Source organism: Apus apus, chromosome 12 (genome assembly GCF_020740795.1).
Source record: "Apus apus isolate bApuApu2 chromosome 12, bApuApu2.pri.cur, whole genome shotgun sequence".
NCBI lineage: Eukaryota > Metazoa > Chordata > Aves > Apodiformes > Apodidae > Apus > Apus apus.
This window is the reverse complement of record NC_067293.1, coordinates 15,746,375-15,764,439: the sequence shown is the minus strand read 5'-3', so window position 1 is coordinate 15,764,439 and position 18,065 is coordinate 15,746,375. Positions and strand designations below refer to the sequence as shown.

The window sequence follows — 18,065 nt, the reverse complement described above, 5'->3', positions numbered from 1 at the left end:
TTGCTGGGTTAAATTGTGGCTTCTGAGGCCAAGGAATCACTGGGAGGACATATAGCAACATCACAAGGCATTTTGTTACTTTCAGAAATGGAACCACAGTTGTTACTGCCAAGCCAGTGTAGAAGTTATGTAAGTGGTGATTTCAGGTTGCTGTTTGGGGTGGAAAGCCAATATTTCCTGTCATTTCTAAATCACATTTCAGGGCTCTAGACTGTGGGTTCCTTGCTGAAACCTCCTTCAAAGGGGTTTTTATCTGCAAATTCTAAATTGTCTTTTTGTTCTTTGGCAAAAGGCAGACCTAGTGTGTTTCTCAAACACAAAGTAAAACCCTCCCATATCAGTCATTACTTAACATGTTGATTTCAGCTGTCCTGTGGCTTTCCCATGTACTTCTGTGTCATACAGAATTATTTTCATGTTTATATAAAGATGGGAAGTGTGGAACAAAACAATTTGTTCTAACAGTCTGTCACATAAAATTATACTTTATTCACTTAGATTAACCCTTCTGTTCACCTTTCACATGGAGGGTCTCAGGAGGCTGAAGGAGAGCACTGCAGGAATCCAATTACCTGAAATCAACTTACAGGCAAGGAGGAGGCATTGTTAATGAAGATTATCTCCTTCACTGGCTCACAAGGTTTCTCTGTCTCAGTCTGATAATAAAGATGTTCTGCCTGGACAGTGAAATTAGTATACATTATTTCCTGATTATTATATGGGACAGAAAAATAGTGAAGTCTAAAAATCTAGCTGTTGGCCATATACTTCAAACACAACGTGGAAAGACAGAAGCTGCCCCAAATAAATGTACAATCTCAACCAGATGTCAATAATGTAATATAGCTAATATGCAATTTAGGAAACAAACAGCAAAAGAGATATGTTAAATTTTGTTTCAAACCATCCAGAATGTCAGCTTGAAGGACAATTTCTTAAAGCAATATTTTTTTTTTCCTGTAAAGTGTATGAGTGGAACACTTTGAGTCAGACTATTTTAATGCTACTGTAGCAATTCTGTAAGGCACCAGAGAAAAATGCATCATATTATGTTTGAATTTCAGTCAGCTTTTGCTTCTCACAGCAATCAATAACCATTAGAATTACTGGTGGTGGTATCCATCTAGATAATTTTAGGGCTTTTCCAGAAATCAAAATACATAAACCAAAACTGTCATGTTGTTACTTTTTATGGTGTATGTTTTGGTTAGTTGTTTTTTTTTTTTTTTTTTAAACTCTAATAAATCCAGATTTGCTCTAGTAGTTAATATTAGAATATAAAGTTTAAGGGCCAGAGCATAATTTAAAAATTGGTCATACGTATAGGTCAAGTTACCAAAAAATTTTATGAATAATTTAAAACACTAGTTCGCAAAGTTGAGGCCAACTTAACATAATTTATTTCCAGCAAAAATGGAGGACTTTCCCACACTCTACGAGTTTGTATTTTGTACTAGAGGCGGCTGGCTGGCAGCTCAGGAGTGCTGGCTGTAGGAGGGGATGTGGGAGCCCCTGCAGTCCCCAGAGCAGCTCGAGCTGGGGGAGGCACAGAGCAGGCAGCTTGCCTGTCCCTGCCTGCAGAGCTGAGTACTGTTTGTGGGCTTCCTCTGATTGATGTTTATAGTATGATGGACTGTGGGGAGGGAGAGGCAAAAGGGAGAGCTTGGCTGTGGGATCTCAGGGAACGAGCATCCTTCTTCCTCAGTCTCCTGCATCCCACCTTCCTGACCTACACAGGGGACTGGCAGAGCAGGATCCTGGTCAGAGAGAGCTGGAGTAGTACCTTAGGGCAGAGAGGGAATGATGTTGAGTCTGGTGGAAAAAATAGGTTGAGGAAATTAGCAGTGTCTTTTTATGGACCAGCCTAACCTGTACAGACACCAGGAGCTGAGGGGAGTAGGGGAAGGATGCCATTAGAAGGGAGATCAACTGTGTTGGCAGTTGTTGTAAGATTAGTATGGATTATCTCAAGTGCACAAGAGACTTCCCCCTCATATTTCAAAATGGGGGCCATCGGTGTGGCATCTTAAAGATAAAAATGAATTCTAACTTAAAACAATTACTTTAAAACCCTTTAAAATCTACTTTACAATTTATTTTCTGTGGTAGATTTCGGAGGCCCGGATTGTACCTGTCAAGCTGTCATAAGTAATTATATATTTGTTTACTTATTGTTGCTAATAATCAACAGCAAATATTCCTGATGAATTTCATTTTTTCCCTAGAAAAGATTTAATAAATTCTTTGATTAAATATTAAAGCTTTCTTTTGCTGTTACAACTAGACAGAAAATCCAGCAAAATATTTGGTGCACAATCTTTTTACTACCTGGTCATTATGCTGGACTTTATTGATTGGTAACATAATTGATTAGGGTAATTTCTAGGTGGTCAGGCAGAAGACTGATGTGACTGGCTGTATGATGAGTCAGCAAACCAAAACTCCTTTTGTACTGTCTCACTGGAAATACCTGGAAACTGGACTTTCTTTGGATGGGATTGCCTGGCCTTGGGGAACAGTTGATAAAGGAGTAGTGTGTTTCCCTCTGAGCAAAACGGATTACTGAAATAAAGGAAGCTTTTACAGCCAGCAACACCCTGTGTGGTTTGCTGTCTTTTTTGCCTTCCTCTGTGCCCGTGCCAGGGCAGCGATACAGGGTGTCAGGTAATGATGTAGAGCAAAATGAGTCTCCCTCCACTCAAGCGGAGGGGGGTAATCTCAGAAGGTGTTGGATGAATGGTAGGGACTGAATCGGTTGTCTGGATACGCCCCGTGCTTGTGGAACAGTAGTTGACTGTAACAGAAGTGACAGGTGGTTCATCAAACATGAAAAGAACCTAATTTATTCCAGAAGTCAAGCCTGCCCGCTAGAGAAATTGTAATCGGTGTGTGTACAAGAGCTAAGGGAGCTTTAATGGCCCTGCTGAAACCCTAATGTAATATCCAGGTCGAAATAATTCCATCTTTATCTCATAATGAGTACAATTTTCTTCTATGTGTGAAACTTAAATGTCGAATTGAGGAAGTGGAGGGAACATAAACAAAAGACTGTGGGCATATTCTGTTGTTCCTTTAGAGGAATTGTAGAAGCTGCAGAAGGCTGTGGGAAGATGCTTCAAGCAAAATGGGGCAATAAAGGCTGACAAAACCTTCCCATTTCTACTAAGAGCTTTTTATCTGTGCTGAAAGAAAGACGTTCCCGGGAGGGTTGTCTGTTCTTACCATATTCTTCTTTTAAAAAGAGCAAAGAGAACTTGTGAATAAGCACTGCTGATGTGGTCCATGAAGAGGGTGTGTGTGTATCTCAGCAAAAAGCTCATACACTAGAAGGATACTTGCTATAGGAGCAGGTGGCTCAGAACAGGTATTTGCACACTCTCAGCTTTACAGCACGCTGAGTTAAAAGCTGCAGAAGATGTGCTGCTAGTTAGAGGTGTGAGTGCTGGGTCATTGGAATCTACTTCATATGTAGTCACAGCTCACATGTACGATGTTTTTCCACAATGAACAGGAGTAGTATAGCACTTCCAGGTTCTCTGTGGCAAACCAGAGCTGTGCTGTGTGTTAGGGCCTTTCATTTCAAGAGCTCTATTCCTCTGGTTCTGAAGCAATGTGGTAAAAATGGAATGAGAGCTAGGGGGAAGATGTGCACTCTGTGTGGAAAGCCTGCAGTGCCTGAAAGGAGTTCCTGCTTGTTTTTTCCCTTCTTCTGTGTGCTCCAGGATGCAGGCTGCTTACTGACTGGTTGTTGCCCTGGAATCTGCTCTATATTTTCTCTGGCTGTGTTTGGTCACTACTTTCTGGCACTTCTCTTTAGAGGGATGAAAGGGTCTCTTTGGGTGCTGAGTAGTGGCGATGGTAGGAAGTAAATGAAGAACACAAAGTACTCATGCAAAACTCAGCATTAATTGGTGTTTGAATCTTTAAGTAATATCCAAGATTCCGAGCTTGAGTTCCAAATGTTACTCAGATGTGTTGTGTGTTGTCTCACCTAAGTGTACTTTTGCATCTCTTCATGTACTGATGTGTGCTTTTTCATTTTATTCTCTGCTCTAAAATGGAACCGACTGGACAAATGTTGAATAAAAAATATGTGAAATTCCAAGAAAAACTATTTGTCAAGAAATACCGTGATTTTTAATGTCAGTTCCTAGCAGGTTATCTGATGTGGAATTATTATTGTATCCTGGCACTACAATTGATAAGTTTAATAATTTTAATTTTGTGTTTGTGTCTCTTTGCTTGATTATTACATTTAAAGAAAGATTATAAGGTAAAATACATTTGCTTTTGAACACATGAAAAACACAACTTCCCTTTCCTGATGCATTCATTTGAACTCTGTTTAGCATCCACTAAATTTGTGGTTATTTCTTTTTTCTTTTGAAATGCACTTATTGTTCTATTTCAAGAATGAATCATGTTCCATTGCTACCCTAGAATATAACGTAACAAAAATTGTGAAAATGATTGCCTGTAATCTATTATTTCATGCAATCTAACCTGCCAAAACAAAATTGCCATGTAATAAGGTGACTTTTTGAAATGAGCCCTGTGAATGCTCCATGTGAACTGAAGTTGCCCACAAATTCTGTATTTTAAAAAAGTTTCCTTTTAAGTGACCGTATTTTACTATATATGACAGAAAATCCCTTGTTTTGTCAATCCTTGTAGTCTCTATGGGCATTTATATCACTCTGATGTGAGACCTGGATAAGATGGTATTTTTGTTACATATTGTCAAAGGCTTTATCCAAAGGTTAGTACGTTAGAGATGTATTTCAGGAGGAGGAAAATCCTGGCACTGCTTAAATAGTGAATTTCATCAGAGGACCTTTTTTTTTTCTGTGTGCATGTCGTTGTTCCTGTTCTATGACAGAATGTAAGGAAAAAGAAAATAGGAGAGGCTTGTCGGTATTTTTGCAGCAATGTGGAAAGTTCCTTCCCTGGGAAATTCACATGGAGAAAATTAAAACAGCCTATTCAATGCTCAGTCCCAGTGCACAAAAGTCTTATATATCTATTATTAAGGCAGAGCCATTACAGATACTGTCAAGTATTTGCAGGATGTCTTGGTAATATTTAAAAAAAAGAAGTGTGAAGGGTCAGCAAGTCTAATTCTGTGAAGACTAATTTAGTCTATTTGATTATACCAACTTTTGATTCACGGTGGTTGCTTTTCAAATATTCCAGGGTAGTGGAACTTTGAAGGTACAAGAGGCTGTTAACTACTTAAGTCTTCTGGCTCCAGCTCCAATGAGCACTAAGGAAGCATGGCTCACCTGCTCAAATAATGCAGACTTTTAAAAGTCTTCCATAATATTTAATTTAATTCACCTGTTTCAATTAGTTCCACTGCAGCTGATGTCCTTGCTCAGGGTGTTCACTGAGCATAGTATGGCCTGGGGAGAAAACAGCAGAGAAAGTATAGTTGAGTTCTCACTGAAATTCTGCTGCTGAACCTTCCTGTGTTGGCAAACAATTTCATATTTTTGTCTGAGGTTTTCATCTGTACACACAGATAAATGGCTTATACCCCCACACCTCAAATGTTAAAGCAACTCTATAGAAGTTAAGTTACATAGCTGCAAAAAAACCAGACCTACAGTCTACTCCAAATGTATATAGTCATGAATCATACCATTGTTATTATGTATAAATTTTGTACCTGACCGTTTTATTCCCACAAGGGAAGTTAATGTTGAATGCTGATGAAGTGGTTGAACATGAACGTAAAACTAATGCATACTTTTCTCTCCTAAAAGCACACAAAAGAAATGGGAAGGCCACAAACTCCTTTGAAAGAGACAACCTTGGAGCCTTGGACTCAGCCACAGGTAGGCTGGAACAACTTTTTTAATACTGTGTTTTCTTTAATGGTGGTTTCTATAAATCTTAATAGAATTATTCTGGGGCTCTAAAGAAAAGCTGTAACAAGTATCTCTCTTGTTGTTGGTGTTGCATGTCAAAAAGTTGTGTTTTGGTGTTTGGCTGCCCAGGCTATTGGCAGTGTCCTTTTAGTTGAAGTCTCATCTTTTATCTAAGGGAGGAGTGCTAGGATTATCTTGCCTTCAGTTTGTGTTCCTTATGTGCTTAAAAACTTTGTGGAGCTTTACAAAACAAAACTGCTTTTGGAATGGTATATCTGTAAACTGTGAGTGTTTCCTGATATAGGAGTGAAGTTTGTTATTTTGGAAGGGCAGTTTGAATGATCAACCTTTTATGTCCTAAGGATTTAGCAAAAAATGAAGCAATACTTTTTAATGTAAAAAGAGAGACAGAAAGAGGAAGATTACTGTGCAACATTTGCCTTCCTTAACACAAAGTTTTTGATGTTTGGCCTTGCAGCTGTGTACTTACGTGAGGAAATTTATTATTGTAATTTTTTTTTATATGCAGGAATTCAGAGGTATTTTTGCGCTGTGTTACCTGTGTATCAGTGTACTGTACTGCACATGGCAGTATGTGCCTTTGGAGGTGATGGGAGGGAAGGAAAGAGCCAGTTCATAGTGTAGGTGAAATGGGATGCTGTTGTTCCAAAGATAAAGATTAGCTGTAAGACTGAAGGCACAGGAGCATGATGGAGATGAAGCAGGCAGCTGGGAAGACCAACCTGAAGAATCAGCTCTTCTTGCAAATTCCCAGGAGAAGATAGCTGCTGCTTTTTATGGCTGTGGGGATATTTATCCTTTAGCAGCTACCACCTCTGTAGTTCATATGGCTCAGTGCCTCTTCCTGACAGAAGCACCTACCTCTGCTTTGCAGGGTCCACCTGCTGCTTAAGGCAGCAGTGAATCTATAGCTGTAATGCCTGAGTTGAGAGTTTGCTGGCAAAGATGGAGAGAACCAGGCAGAGGTAACAACCCCTGGTTTGTAATTACAGTGTGACTGTAGTCCAGGTAGGCTCTGTGTCATATTTTCAGGCTATGAACACTCTGCCCAAAGAAATTCTCTATTTAGTCTTAGGTTTTACAAAGTGTGTTTGTGAAATCCTAGAATTTAGGCTTGTTCTAGAGGCATATTTACTGCAAAAGTATGTGGCAAACTCCATATAGGAATTTAGAAGAAGAAATTAAAAAAACCTTACATCTCTTACTGCTACCTTTGTTCATGTTTGAGTGCATTTTTTTTACTTAGTTGCAGTGCTCATTGTGCAGGCTTCCCTGGTACAGCCCGTGCAGCTGATGAAAATATAGTAGCTCTTAAATGGTAAATTCTTCATTGTAGTCAAAGATAGGTGGTATTTATGTTTGTGAACCTCTGTATACCGAAAGCAGATAGATCTCTGTAAACATGGAAGCCTTGTGTAGTAGGGAAATCCCTCAACTGTTACTCTCCAAAACACAGGACCTTCCCTCCTTCCCAAAGGAAAAGCTCCCAGGTGTAGCATGGCAGCCTCTGCATGGTCAGACCTCCCAAAGCCTCTATCCAGGCAGCTCCTAATCGCACCAGTTAAGTGTGCATTGATCTGTGTCTGCAATCAATACTATTTATGTGTAGGACCACAGGAGCTTGCTATGGTCTGTAGTTACTAATAGACAGTAACTCCTCACATGCAGAAACAAAACTGTTTAGGAAAGTGTTTCGTTCCAGGAGTTACTGCAAAACAGCCAATGCATCATGAAGGGAGGGCTGACAGGCTCCTCCTGTTCCCTTGCCTGCAGCATGTGTTGCAGACCAGGCAGGAGAGAGCTTGGAGTTAGGCCTGGGCTGCGCTTTGTTGGCACCATGTTTGGCTTGTGAGTTGTGAGAGGAGGACATGAAGCAGCTTGATGCTGTGACTGTTGTTTAGGGGGGCTCTGGTGCATGGACATGGGTGGCAGAGGTGGGCTCTTGCAAGAGGTGGTGTGTGGGACTGCTGCCAGCAGTGCTGTCCAATACTGTGTTGGACTGTCCCAGTGCTGATGAGAATCAGTGTTCTTAGCATACAGACCCTCACTGTATTCTCTGGTCACTGCTTTATTTAGTGACTACATGGATTTAAATGTGTCAAATGTTTTTTTATCATTACTATGCACTTTCTGAAAAAATCTGCTTTAAAAAAACAACAGCTTACTAAGAATCTAACATCAATATGCTTTTTTTATTTTGTGGAGAGAAAAAATGTAATCAACAAAATCAAAAACTGCTGGGACCATTATTGTAGCAGAAAATTAAATTTGTTGCTAATTCTTTCATGGATATAATTCTGGCCCCTGCAAATCCCTCCTTAGATATTTTGTATAAAGTGAGTAAAAATTCATGGAATGGATAAAAGCTTTGTCTATTTTATGAGTAACAGGCAAATGATCCAAATGGTGCTCATAAAGCAAATGGTTCCCAACTCTAAAAGGAGGACGAATATATTTAAAGGCTGCTAGAATGAAACACGAGTAGAACCAACTCCTATTTACTAGAAGGTGTTATTTACATGAAAGTTTTTTGAGTCCCATCCCTCTTCCCCAACACCTGCCAAAAAAAAAAAAAAAAAAAAAAAAAGGGGGTGGGGTGGGGTGGGAAGGAGGAGACTACATTTTCTTGGGCTCCTTCCTGCTGTTTAATGTTGAGAGCTGCTGTGGGACACGTTTTGCCAACAGAGAGTGAACAAAATAGCAGAAAGCACAGTTTCAGTGTGCAGGGCCAAACAGGCAGTGAAGCAGAAAGTACCACATCTGGCCCCTGGTTCCACGAGGTGAGAAGCTGGTACACGTTAGCACTTGGGCAGTTTCACACAGGGGTTATAGTCTGGGGGAAAGAAAACCAGTGTGTTTTGTGCCGAGGGAGAGAAGGCTGTCCCCTGCCTGGCTTTCTTTTGCCTTATTTGTTCAAGGTGTCATCTTAAAAGCAGCCAGGTAGCTGAACGTTTTGAAACTGAACTGTTTAATTACAGAAAAAAACCCCCAAAACTGTCGTGCTTTGCCAGGCTCGTTTCTTACTCTGCAGTGGAATTTTTTGTTCTTGGTTTTGGGGTTTTGTTTTTTTGCTTTTTTTGGCTGTGATTTAATGAGTTCCTAGAGCAATATGATATTACTAATGTGGGAATTCTTTTTCATGTTCGTGCCTTTCAACTTGCAGATTTCTGTAACTTTTTTTGTCAACTCAGTGAATGGAAACTGATGTTACTACCTGGAAAATAAAGTATGAGAGACTCATTCTGATAAATTCAGGACAAGACCTTTTGCAGATAAGGAGCATGTGTGGTTGTAGTTGCCAAAATAGACTTGTCATTGCTTTACGAGTTTTATTTAAATGCTAAATACCATGTATTCCTGTGGTTGTTTTTGGCTGCTTTACCTGATTAAACATTTAGCTGATAAACCCTGTCAAGGCTGTTCAGAGCTACTGCAGTTGAGATGATGTATTTATAGCCTCTATTGTTATGGTAAGTTAAAACCAGGATAATTTAAAAATCTATGCGATTCTTTAAAAATCTTTACTATGTGATTGTTTAAATATTTTAAGTTGTTGATACTGTTTTAGAAATATTATTTTTGGGGGGTAACACCATGAAATAATATTATGATGACTGTGATTCAGAAAAAAAAATTCTTCAAAATTTACCAAAACAAGGAAAAGAATAATAGTTAAAGTTACATAGTTTAAAACTGCAGTAGTGACAATAATGGGGTCAAATATCATGGCAGATAAAGTAAAAAATCCCACTCTCAATTTGCTGAGTATTTACAGCTTAAAACTTTATTTTTGTGATTCTTACATCACTGTATTTACGTGAAATACTGCATATAAGTGATTTCTAGAGGTGTTCAACAGGATAGAATGTGAGAAGGTGGTGTTATTAGTGCTGTAGCTTTTTATTTGTTTATTAATTGTAATAGCTCCTGGTGCTCTTAGTCACCTAAGATAATGGCTAAATAGCCAGGGTACAGTTGCACTAATTTTCCTGGCCCAAATGTAGCATAATTACTTTAATCAACACACTAATTTCTCCCCTTTTCTCACGTTCTTCCTCCTTCACAGTTCACCACATTGTCACTGGAAACCCAGACAATGGTGACACTGAAGGTTTACATCTCTCCTCAGAGCTCTCTTGGAGGGTTCAGTATCCAAGGACTGAGATTTGTCAGGCTCAAGTAGTTTGCATTCATGTGTGTCTTACAACTAAGCACATCTAGCACTAATGTGGCTTTGTTACCACCTCGTGCTTTGTTACCACGACGCTGCGTAGCCACAGCACTCCATGTGGCAAGCAGGAGCAGTAAGATACAGACCAAGCACGACCATTTTTGTCTCATAATCGGAAGGGGAAAATAATTTGTTTCATCTTTTGCACCTATACTTTTGTTTTCTCTTTGTTTGTGTGTAAAGCACAGTTATTTTTTCTTCCCTCCCCCCCATGGAAGCAGAATTACTTTTTGTGGAAAGGCAAAAAAACTGAGACTGAAATCTAATTACAAATGATAGAGTGCAGTATTTTTCTGCTCAATTTTAAAGAATCACTTTATAATCTTGGAACAGTGGATAACAACATTGCTAATCCAATATTTTAACAGTAAATACGTTTGATGATGGGAATTGCTACACTAATCTTATATCCCTCCACAGTATAGTTAAGAAATCCACAGGGGGTTTTACTAATCAGTTTTTGTAAAGTAAATCAAGTCATGTAATTCTCCTTCCCTCTAAATGCCCAGCAACTGCAGGCAGAACCATGTGCAGTACTTGGTGTTCTTTTTCTCAGTTTTGTACTCAATTCTGCAGCCATGCTTTCCCATCACTATGCAAGAGAGAGACTTTGGGAGAGAAAAATCTCTGAGCACCTTCTGACAGAGATGTCTTATTAGGTGTGTTGGCAATTCACCTTTTTGTGCCGTGCTGGGAAGGGATGGAGTGAGTTCACCTCCTGCCTGTAGGCAGAGAGCTGCCAATAATACATGTAACCCAGCCACGTTCACCACTATGCTTCTGATACAGATGGTTTAAGCTACTTTGTTTAAACCCCACTTTTACTGACCAGTGAGTTATATCGTAAAATGGCTTGTGGTTTTATTTTTTGTTTGTTTTAAAAAATTTGGAATTGGAAAAAATTTTTTTTTTTTTTCGTTTAATTATAAAGAGAGAGGTTTACGTTAGGTAGAAATACTGACAACCATGGCTAAATAGTTGAAGAGAAGCAAGTAATAAGAATTCTGTGCATATTTTGTTCCCACAGTTCATGGGAACAGAATTATTTTTCATGAAGTCCTGGTGTGCTCTGTTTACTTAGCTTGCAGCTTCTGCCTTGAGGATTCAAAACCAGTGAAAGTCAGAATGAAAGTGAAGCTTTATTTCTAACTCAGTGTCTTCAGTTAGATACAAACCACGCGCCCAAATAGACCTATATAGTCCAGTCATACCATGGATATATTGAGTATTTAGAATAGATGTTCTCAAAATGTTCCCATTTTATTTGGTGCCTTAATACATTTGCATATGCCTCAAGTGTATTCCTTATTTAATCAAACGTCAGCTGTAGTTCTGAGTTCTGAGTCAGAAGACTTGGGCAATAGACCTATCTGGAGGCATTTCTGTGTGACCTGCCCTAGGTGGCCCTGCTCTGGCAGGGGTGTTGGACTCAAAAGATCTCCAGACATCCCTTCCAACCCCTAACATTGTGATTCTGTGAAAATATATCCAGATAAGTGTAGATGATGATAGGATTAAAAAATAAAAAATTGCCCACATAAATATCTGAACTGTTTTTGAACACTGCATTCTTAATACCTGATGTATTTATATCTCTTAAAATGGAGGTCTCCCAAACAAGAAACCAGCTGGAAGCAGAAAGTTGTTTTGGTCTGATTTGGGTACCAGCAGGAACGAATTAGTAGGAATTAGGAAACTTAAGAGAAAAACACACTAATTTTTGCCCTTTGAAAATAATTATAGGGGATACTCTCATAAACATTTAATCTTTCCAGCAGCAGCTAGTGCAGTATCTACAAACCTGGCTTCTCACAGATAGCAACGCTATTCATTTAAGCTGTGCTTCTAGGTTATGATTTATATTTCTGACATCCTATACAAATAACATACCCAGAAATCAAGATACAAATCTGGAAGGTAATTTAACGGAAAGGCAATTAATTAATTGGAAATGAGCATTAACTATTTCCTGTATATCAATTCTTTTCCCCAATTATTCAGTTTAATATGGAATAGAAGAATACCAGTATGCCATATATGAAACAGTGTATCAGTATATGTTGTGTCTGTCTTAAGCCACTGAGTGTATTCAACTGTAAATTTTAAACCTGAAGTTTAATGAAGAGATTTTTGCAAATAAAATATCTTAATTATAATCTGAATGAAGACTTATTCTTCAGTGGAGCAGGGTTGCTTAGATAACCTGGCCAACAGGAATAATTCTATTTTTATTAATCTATTAATGTTTTGGTACATGTGATTTATGTAGATATAAAAATACGTATTTTTTCAAGATCTAGTTCTGCCATAGAGTATGAGCATTGGAAGTCAGTAGCTGTTGTAGCTGAAAAGTCTCCTTGGAAAATAAGAAAAGCAAGCAGGATGTCAGAGTTGTGAGCACTGAATCTACTATTGATTTCAGCAGGCAAGACCATTACAAAGGTAGAAAAAAATCCTATTTCATTTAAGTTTATCTGTCTGTTTTTCAGGCCAGCTCATGATTCTATGATTTAAAAATTCTCAATTTGAGATAAGCTACAGTTCTCTTACAAGTTAATTAAAATAAATGAGAGCTCTACAGACAGTTTCCTTACAGTTTTCTCAGTGCATTTTCAGATGTTTAGCTGTACAGAAGCAGAAAGTCAGTTGCTTTGGGGTTGTACCTCTGAGCCCAGGCTTTTGTGTGTTCATCTCTGTCAGATTGTTCCATGTATTTTCTGAACACAAATGTCAAAGCTACTGAGTGGAAAATTGGGGGATAATAAAGGTTTCGGGTCCTTACTGCCTTGAAATATTTAAATTTTTCTCATGCATCGAGACTTTGAAGAACATCATCTCCTTTTTTAGTCCCCCGTGACAGTGATGACGTCTGCCTAATTCCTTTGGCTCACACTGTTAAATCTTTTCCATCCCCTTGCATCTGACACGTTGGAGCTCCTATTACAGACAGGAACAGCAGTGTAAATGAGGGTGGAATTGGTAACAGGAGTGGGGAGCTCAGCTGTGGAGCATCACCTGGCAGTTCAGCCCAGTCTGCATGAAAACAGGTAACCCCAGAAAGCCTCTTGTCAGTGTGCATCATGCTGCAGCTCCAGGAGGGAGCTGTACTGCTCAGCACAGGCAGGTGATGTATTCTACACTGCCTTAGGCTGAGGTGGAGGAGATGGGGTGCTCAGTAGTGAAATATCCACTGACATTGTTTAAAAAGGGCAGGTAGACAGCTGCTCCTTCATCCTGTGAGATGTGGGAAGCCCTGTCAGTGTCTAAGTAAATCACCACAGGCCTGTTTTCAGAAAATGTAGATGAGATATTTGAGGTGCTTAGTTATCCACAGGGATGCTCAGAACAGCTTTCCTCCCCACCATATTTCTTCTGCCATCACCCCCATTTGGCAAGACATCCCTATTATTTAGGGGAAAGCACAGAGTAACAAAATCATTAAGTTGCATTGAACTGTAACTTACTTGCTCTGAGCTGTGCTCAATACACATAAATCTTAAAACAGGAAGCACAAACGAGATGTGATCCATCACTGTGCCCATTTTTCCAGGGCCAGGGTGGCTGTCCCCTGTGGTGCAGGTGGTTGTGCCATGAGGCTGGAGCTGGCCATGGGAACAGGCCCATCACAGCTGCAGCCAGCAGGTCTATTTCTGCATCTCAGAACAAGAGTGATCTGAAGAGCTTTTGGGAAGCATGGACGTAAGAAAAGCTTTCTGGTGTTGTGTTAAAACCTTAAACATTGTATCAGCTTAAGCCTGGATCTTTGCCTAAAGAGTGAGTGTCTGAGGGAAAGCCTTTGGAAGCATTAGGCTTTGAGCAAATCTCTGTGTTTTTCTTTCCCATGCGATGCATTTAGGAAACTTTTAACCATGGTTTTTGGTGCTGGTGCTTTTTATTAGTGGTGTGGTGTTTGTTTTATTTTTTTGTTGCTTGCTCAAAAATTATCCAATGTTTGGATAGCAAACACAGGCACTGTCATAAAGTCTTGTCACAGAGGGTAATAGAAGTTAACACTAGATGAATAATGTGTGCTCTTCATCTGTAACCTTGAAATTTTTACTGTTGATGGTGATGGGAGAGGACTGAAACTCAGTGTTAGCTTTCAGGTAAGAGGGACAAATGGTTGCTGTTAGGGCCCCCGCTGCACTCTGACCACACCATAGTTCGTACATCTCCAGTGTTGAAAACAGTTGCTGACTGAATTTAGTTAACTGAAATGAGGTATTTTGCTAGTCCATTCTGTTATGTGATTAAGGTTGTGTATCCACAGTGGTGATGGTGGTTCTGGGTTGCTGTTGCCAGGTCACTTCCCCTCTCAGTCAGTTTTTCAACTATGAAATCACTTGTTTTTCTTGAAGGATATTTTATGGGCTGAATAATTTTTTGGCTGCAAATGATTGCATATAAAGCAGATACACTCCAATTTGGTGCCCCGATGGCTATACGGTAATGGGTTTTATGTATCCGTTGAAAGCCCGAATGAGATTAACACCACTGTTCTCTCCATCTGCCTTTGAGAAAGAATCCAATAAGTAACGAGGCATATAAGGGAAGATTATCACATTATTTTCCACGTTTTCAGTGTATTAATTATTGCAAGGAGACAGGGCCCTGCTCAGAGTGGGCAGACACTGCTGAGCTGCCCCAGCTGCTCGTGTTGAGCTCTTAACCCAGCACAGCACTGGCCCTCAGGATGGTCGCTTCTCCTTCCATGGGCTGCTGAACAAAGCTCTGTGGTGCTTCTTGTCAAAATTTTATTCGTTATCTTTACCCAAAAGGGACTGCAAAATAATGAGTGGGTTAAAAAAAAAAAAAAAAGTATAGATTTTACCTAATCTGGTTGATAGCTTTTGAGTGCAGATTCTGATGCTGTGCTGGGTAAGTGTTGGAGTCCAGCCTGGCCACATGGCTCCCTTGCATGTGCCCCCTGATCTACATCCAAGTGTCTGTGCAATATGTAGGGAAGCAAGTGTGTCTTCTCATAGCTAGTTCGACACAGAAAACCTACCAGATCTCTTCCTTCTGTGTCACATGTTCTTCTATCTCTTACTGCTGCAAAGCAGGAACAGTTACTGATTCCCAAGCCAGACAATTCCAAGCCATTTCTGTCCATCTGACAGAGCCTGCCTCTGTTGTCTTCCAGCAGCACAAGTTTTTGTAACAGTTGGAGACCAGTTAAAGGGAGTCTCAGCAAGGTGGTGGCCTGAAATCAGTTGCTGCTGAAATGGTGTATCCAGTCTGCGTTCTACCTGCTTGTAACTGAAGGACACAGGTGGACAACACAGTACATGTGCTGACTTCAAAGATGCTGAAAATAAATTTGTATAAAGCAGCAATTGTCTTCACTTAGAAAAAAAATATTTTTGTGTAGCAGCTAACTCTGCTTTAATGATGGAAGGTAGGTTTTTTGTGTATATCATCCTTCCTGTGTATGAACTTCCTCATTTTAAAGGCTTTCACAACATACTGGGGTGGAGGTTATATTGTGAAGTTCAACTGGGGAAAATGCTATTAGAAAACAGTAGTTCTACATAATAGATGTTCATCTGCAGACCAGGACCATGGTTGGGAAAATAATGATCAAAACATTTTGTTTTGACTTTGTTTTAACATGCCTCTGTGCTCTCCCAAATACCAGGCAGGAATGGTAAAATATTTGTTGTGTGTTATGCTGTTTTTCTAACTCTAACAGATACTAGAAGTAGCTCAGACCTAGAAAGGAATTAATGTTGCAAACACTGTGACAGTAGCTGGTGTTTGTAGTAGAATTCATCATCCTTGAAAATATGCATATTCTATTGCTTTGTTTGGAAATCCATAAATTTTTACTGGTAGCACAGTGCTTTGTAATATGATTAATTTCACTATAGGGCTGCAATATGGATGGTGTAAACTATGAACTGAGGAAGAGCTTGTGCATTGTTTTATTTGTCATGCCCTCTCTTCGTGCTACTGTTCTTCCTCAGGATTTTGTTCTAAATTCCTCTTCACTATTGGACAGAAATTCATAATAAATAGTTGCCACAAATTGCCACTACTTGCATAAACTTCCTCTCCCAAGGTGCCCACAGTCAGTGATTCCAATGGCCAAGATTACTTCTAGGTGCTCATTTTTACAGTTCAGGGTGTTCAGAGCAGTATTGTCCTAATCAGAAGTAGTAACATGTTCCTAAGCATTTACAATACTGTGGACATTTTTAGTACTTGGTTGTTTATCTGGTAATATTCTATACTTATATTTTCACTCTCCAAATACCTGGAGTATCTGTGGTTCAGATAACATGATAAAATGCTGTCATCTTTATTCTGTATGTTTGTTAAAGCCTGTATGTTTGCTGGGGGATCTTGAACAGCTTACCAGGTATTTCTGTGCAACCTGATTGTGGACTATGAGTATCCAGTTCCTGCTTTATTGGGAAAGAAACTCAGGTCGAACCTGTAGCAGCACTGACCAGGTGGAGTGGGAAGTGTAAGGAGCATGTTATTTGCCCTGCAGCTGAATTGTACATCTCTCACTTACATTGATTTGTGATGGCTTTTCACTGGGACAGATGCCAGCACTGATGGATCAGCATGCAGCACAGAATCCTTCTAATATGTATTCAGACTATTTTAATATGTTTTGCTATCTCTGACCTGACACAGAGGTCATTGTCTAGCCAGCCTTTCACAGACCCAACGGTTGTTTTAGCAGGTGTGTCAGTGGTGGGCAATGCCTGGAATTGGTGACAGAAATGTATGGAGTTCTCCCTCTATTTGCTAACTTTATACCAAGAAGTTGAAGTAATGGAAGTATTACTTGTGGTTTTTTATCTCATAGTTCTGTTAAAAAAAAAGAAAGTCGTATAAAACAGGTTGCTTGTTTTGAGAATGCTGTTACCTATGGCCGTTAGAAAATTGTGGGTTTTTTCTTTTTCTGAAAAGTGCACTCTCTGTAATCAAAAATTAATTATAAAGTTGTTCATCCATCCTCATGTATTTTACTGGCTTTTCCTTTGTTCTTTTCATCCACTTCTCTTCATAGAAGAACCTGGCCTTTACAGTGATCCTGTCATTTGCATGTTACAATTTTCTCCTACCTTTTGTTTTTCAACATTATGGAACATTTCTCATAATCCGTAAAACCTTTGCTATCCACAGTGGATACTTACGATTTGTATCTACTGATTTTATTTCCCTGTTCAACAGGCTTCCTGTGATGGGTGATGGGACAAGGCAGGCAGGTCTCAGTGACAACAAGGCTCCTGGTGCTTTTGAATTCTGATCATTTTTTCTTTAACTGCTTTCATATATATGTCTAACACACAGATCTTTGTCTGTTTAAGAAGAAGTAATGATGCTTTATGATCTGTTTCATTTTCTCTATTTCAGGATTTACAAGTGTTGTGACTCAGAAGCATCTGAACCTATTTTTAAAGAGGAGCAGTGAGAGGGACTAGCTTGCTCTGTTTCTTTTTCAGAACACAGCTAAAATGGGAGGCTTCAGGGCTTGGCAGTTTTACAGCAACTTGATAAAGTACTGATGGCACGATTATTTTTATTTTATCTTGCTTCTTTCAGATGTGCTTCCTTCAGAATTGCTTCTTTCTTTCATATTTGTGGAACTGTGCTCTGCCGAGTGGCAGTCTGTTCACAAGCTCTGCCAAATCAAGGATTTGAGAGAAAGTAAACAACTCAGTTGGAAACACAGATAGGAAGCGCTGCATAGACTCTCAGAAGCAGAGATATGCTGCTGTATTATACAAGAGTTCTCTTAATGGAAAAATGCTGTTTTCCCTTAGAAGGAATGAATCTCTCTTGCTAGCCATTGTAAGTAAGCCAGTCATGCCTGATGACTGCGCTCTGTTTGGCCAACTTCTCTATCAAGTTTTTTTACAGCAGTTTTCTGAAATGAGAAAATAATTTTTTTGGACCTCAGTTACAACATAAACCAGTATTTGTAA

General features: G+C 39.4%; 1 protein-coding gene across 1 annotated transcript in view; it reads left to right on the top strand.

Annotated features, from left to right (window-relative positions):
• Positions 1-18,065, top strand: part of PCDH11X (protocadherin 11 X-linked) — a 466,628-nt gene that overhangs the window by 213,380 nt on the left and 235,183 nt on the right. Inside the window, exon 5 of the mRNA XM_051630400.1 lies at positions 5,766-5,837. Within this exon, the coding sequence (XP_051486360.1) occupies positions 5,766-5,837 (72 nt within the window). The remainder of the gene's footprint in view (positions 1-5,765; positions 5,838-18,065) is intronic.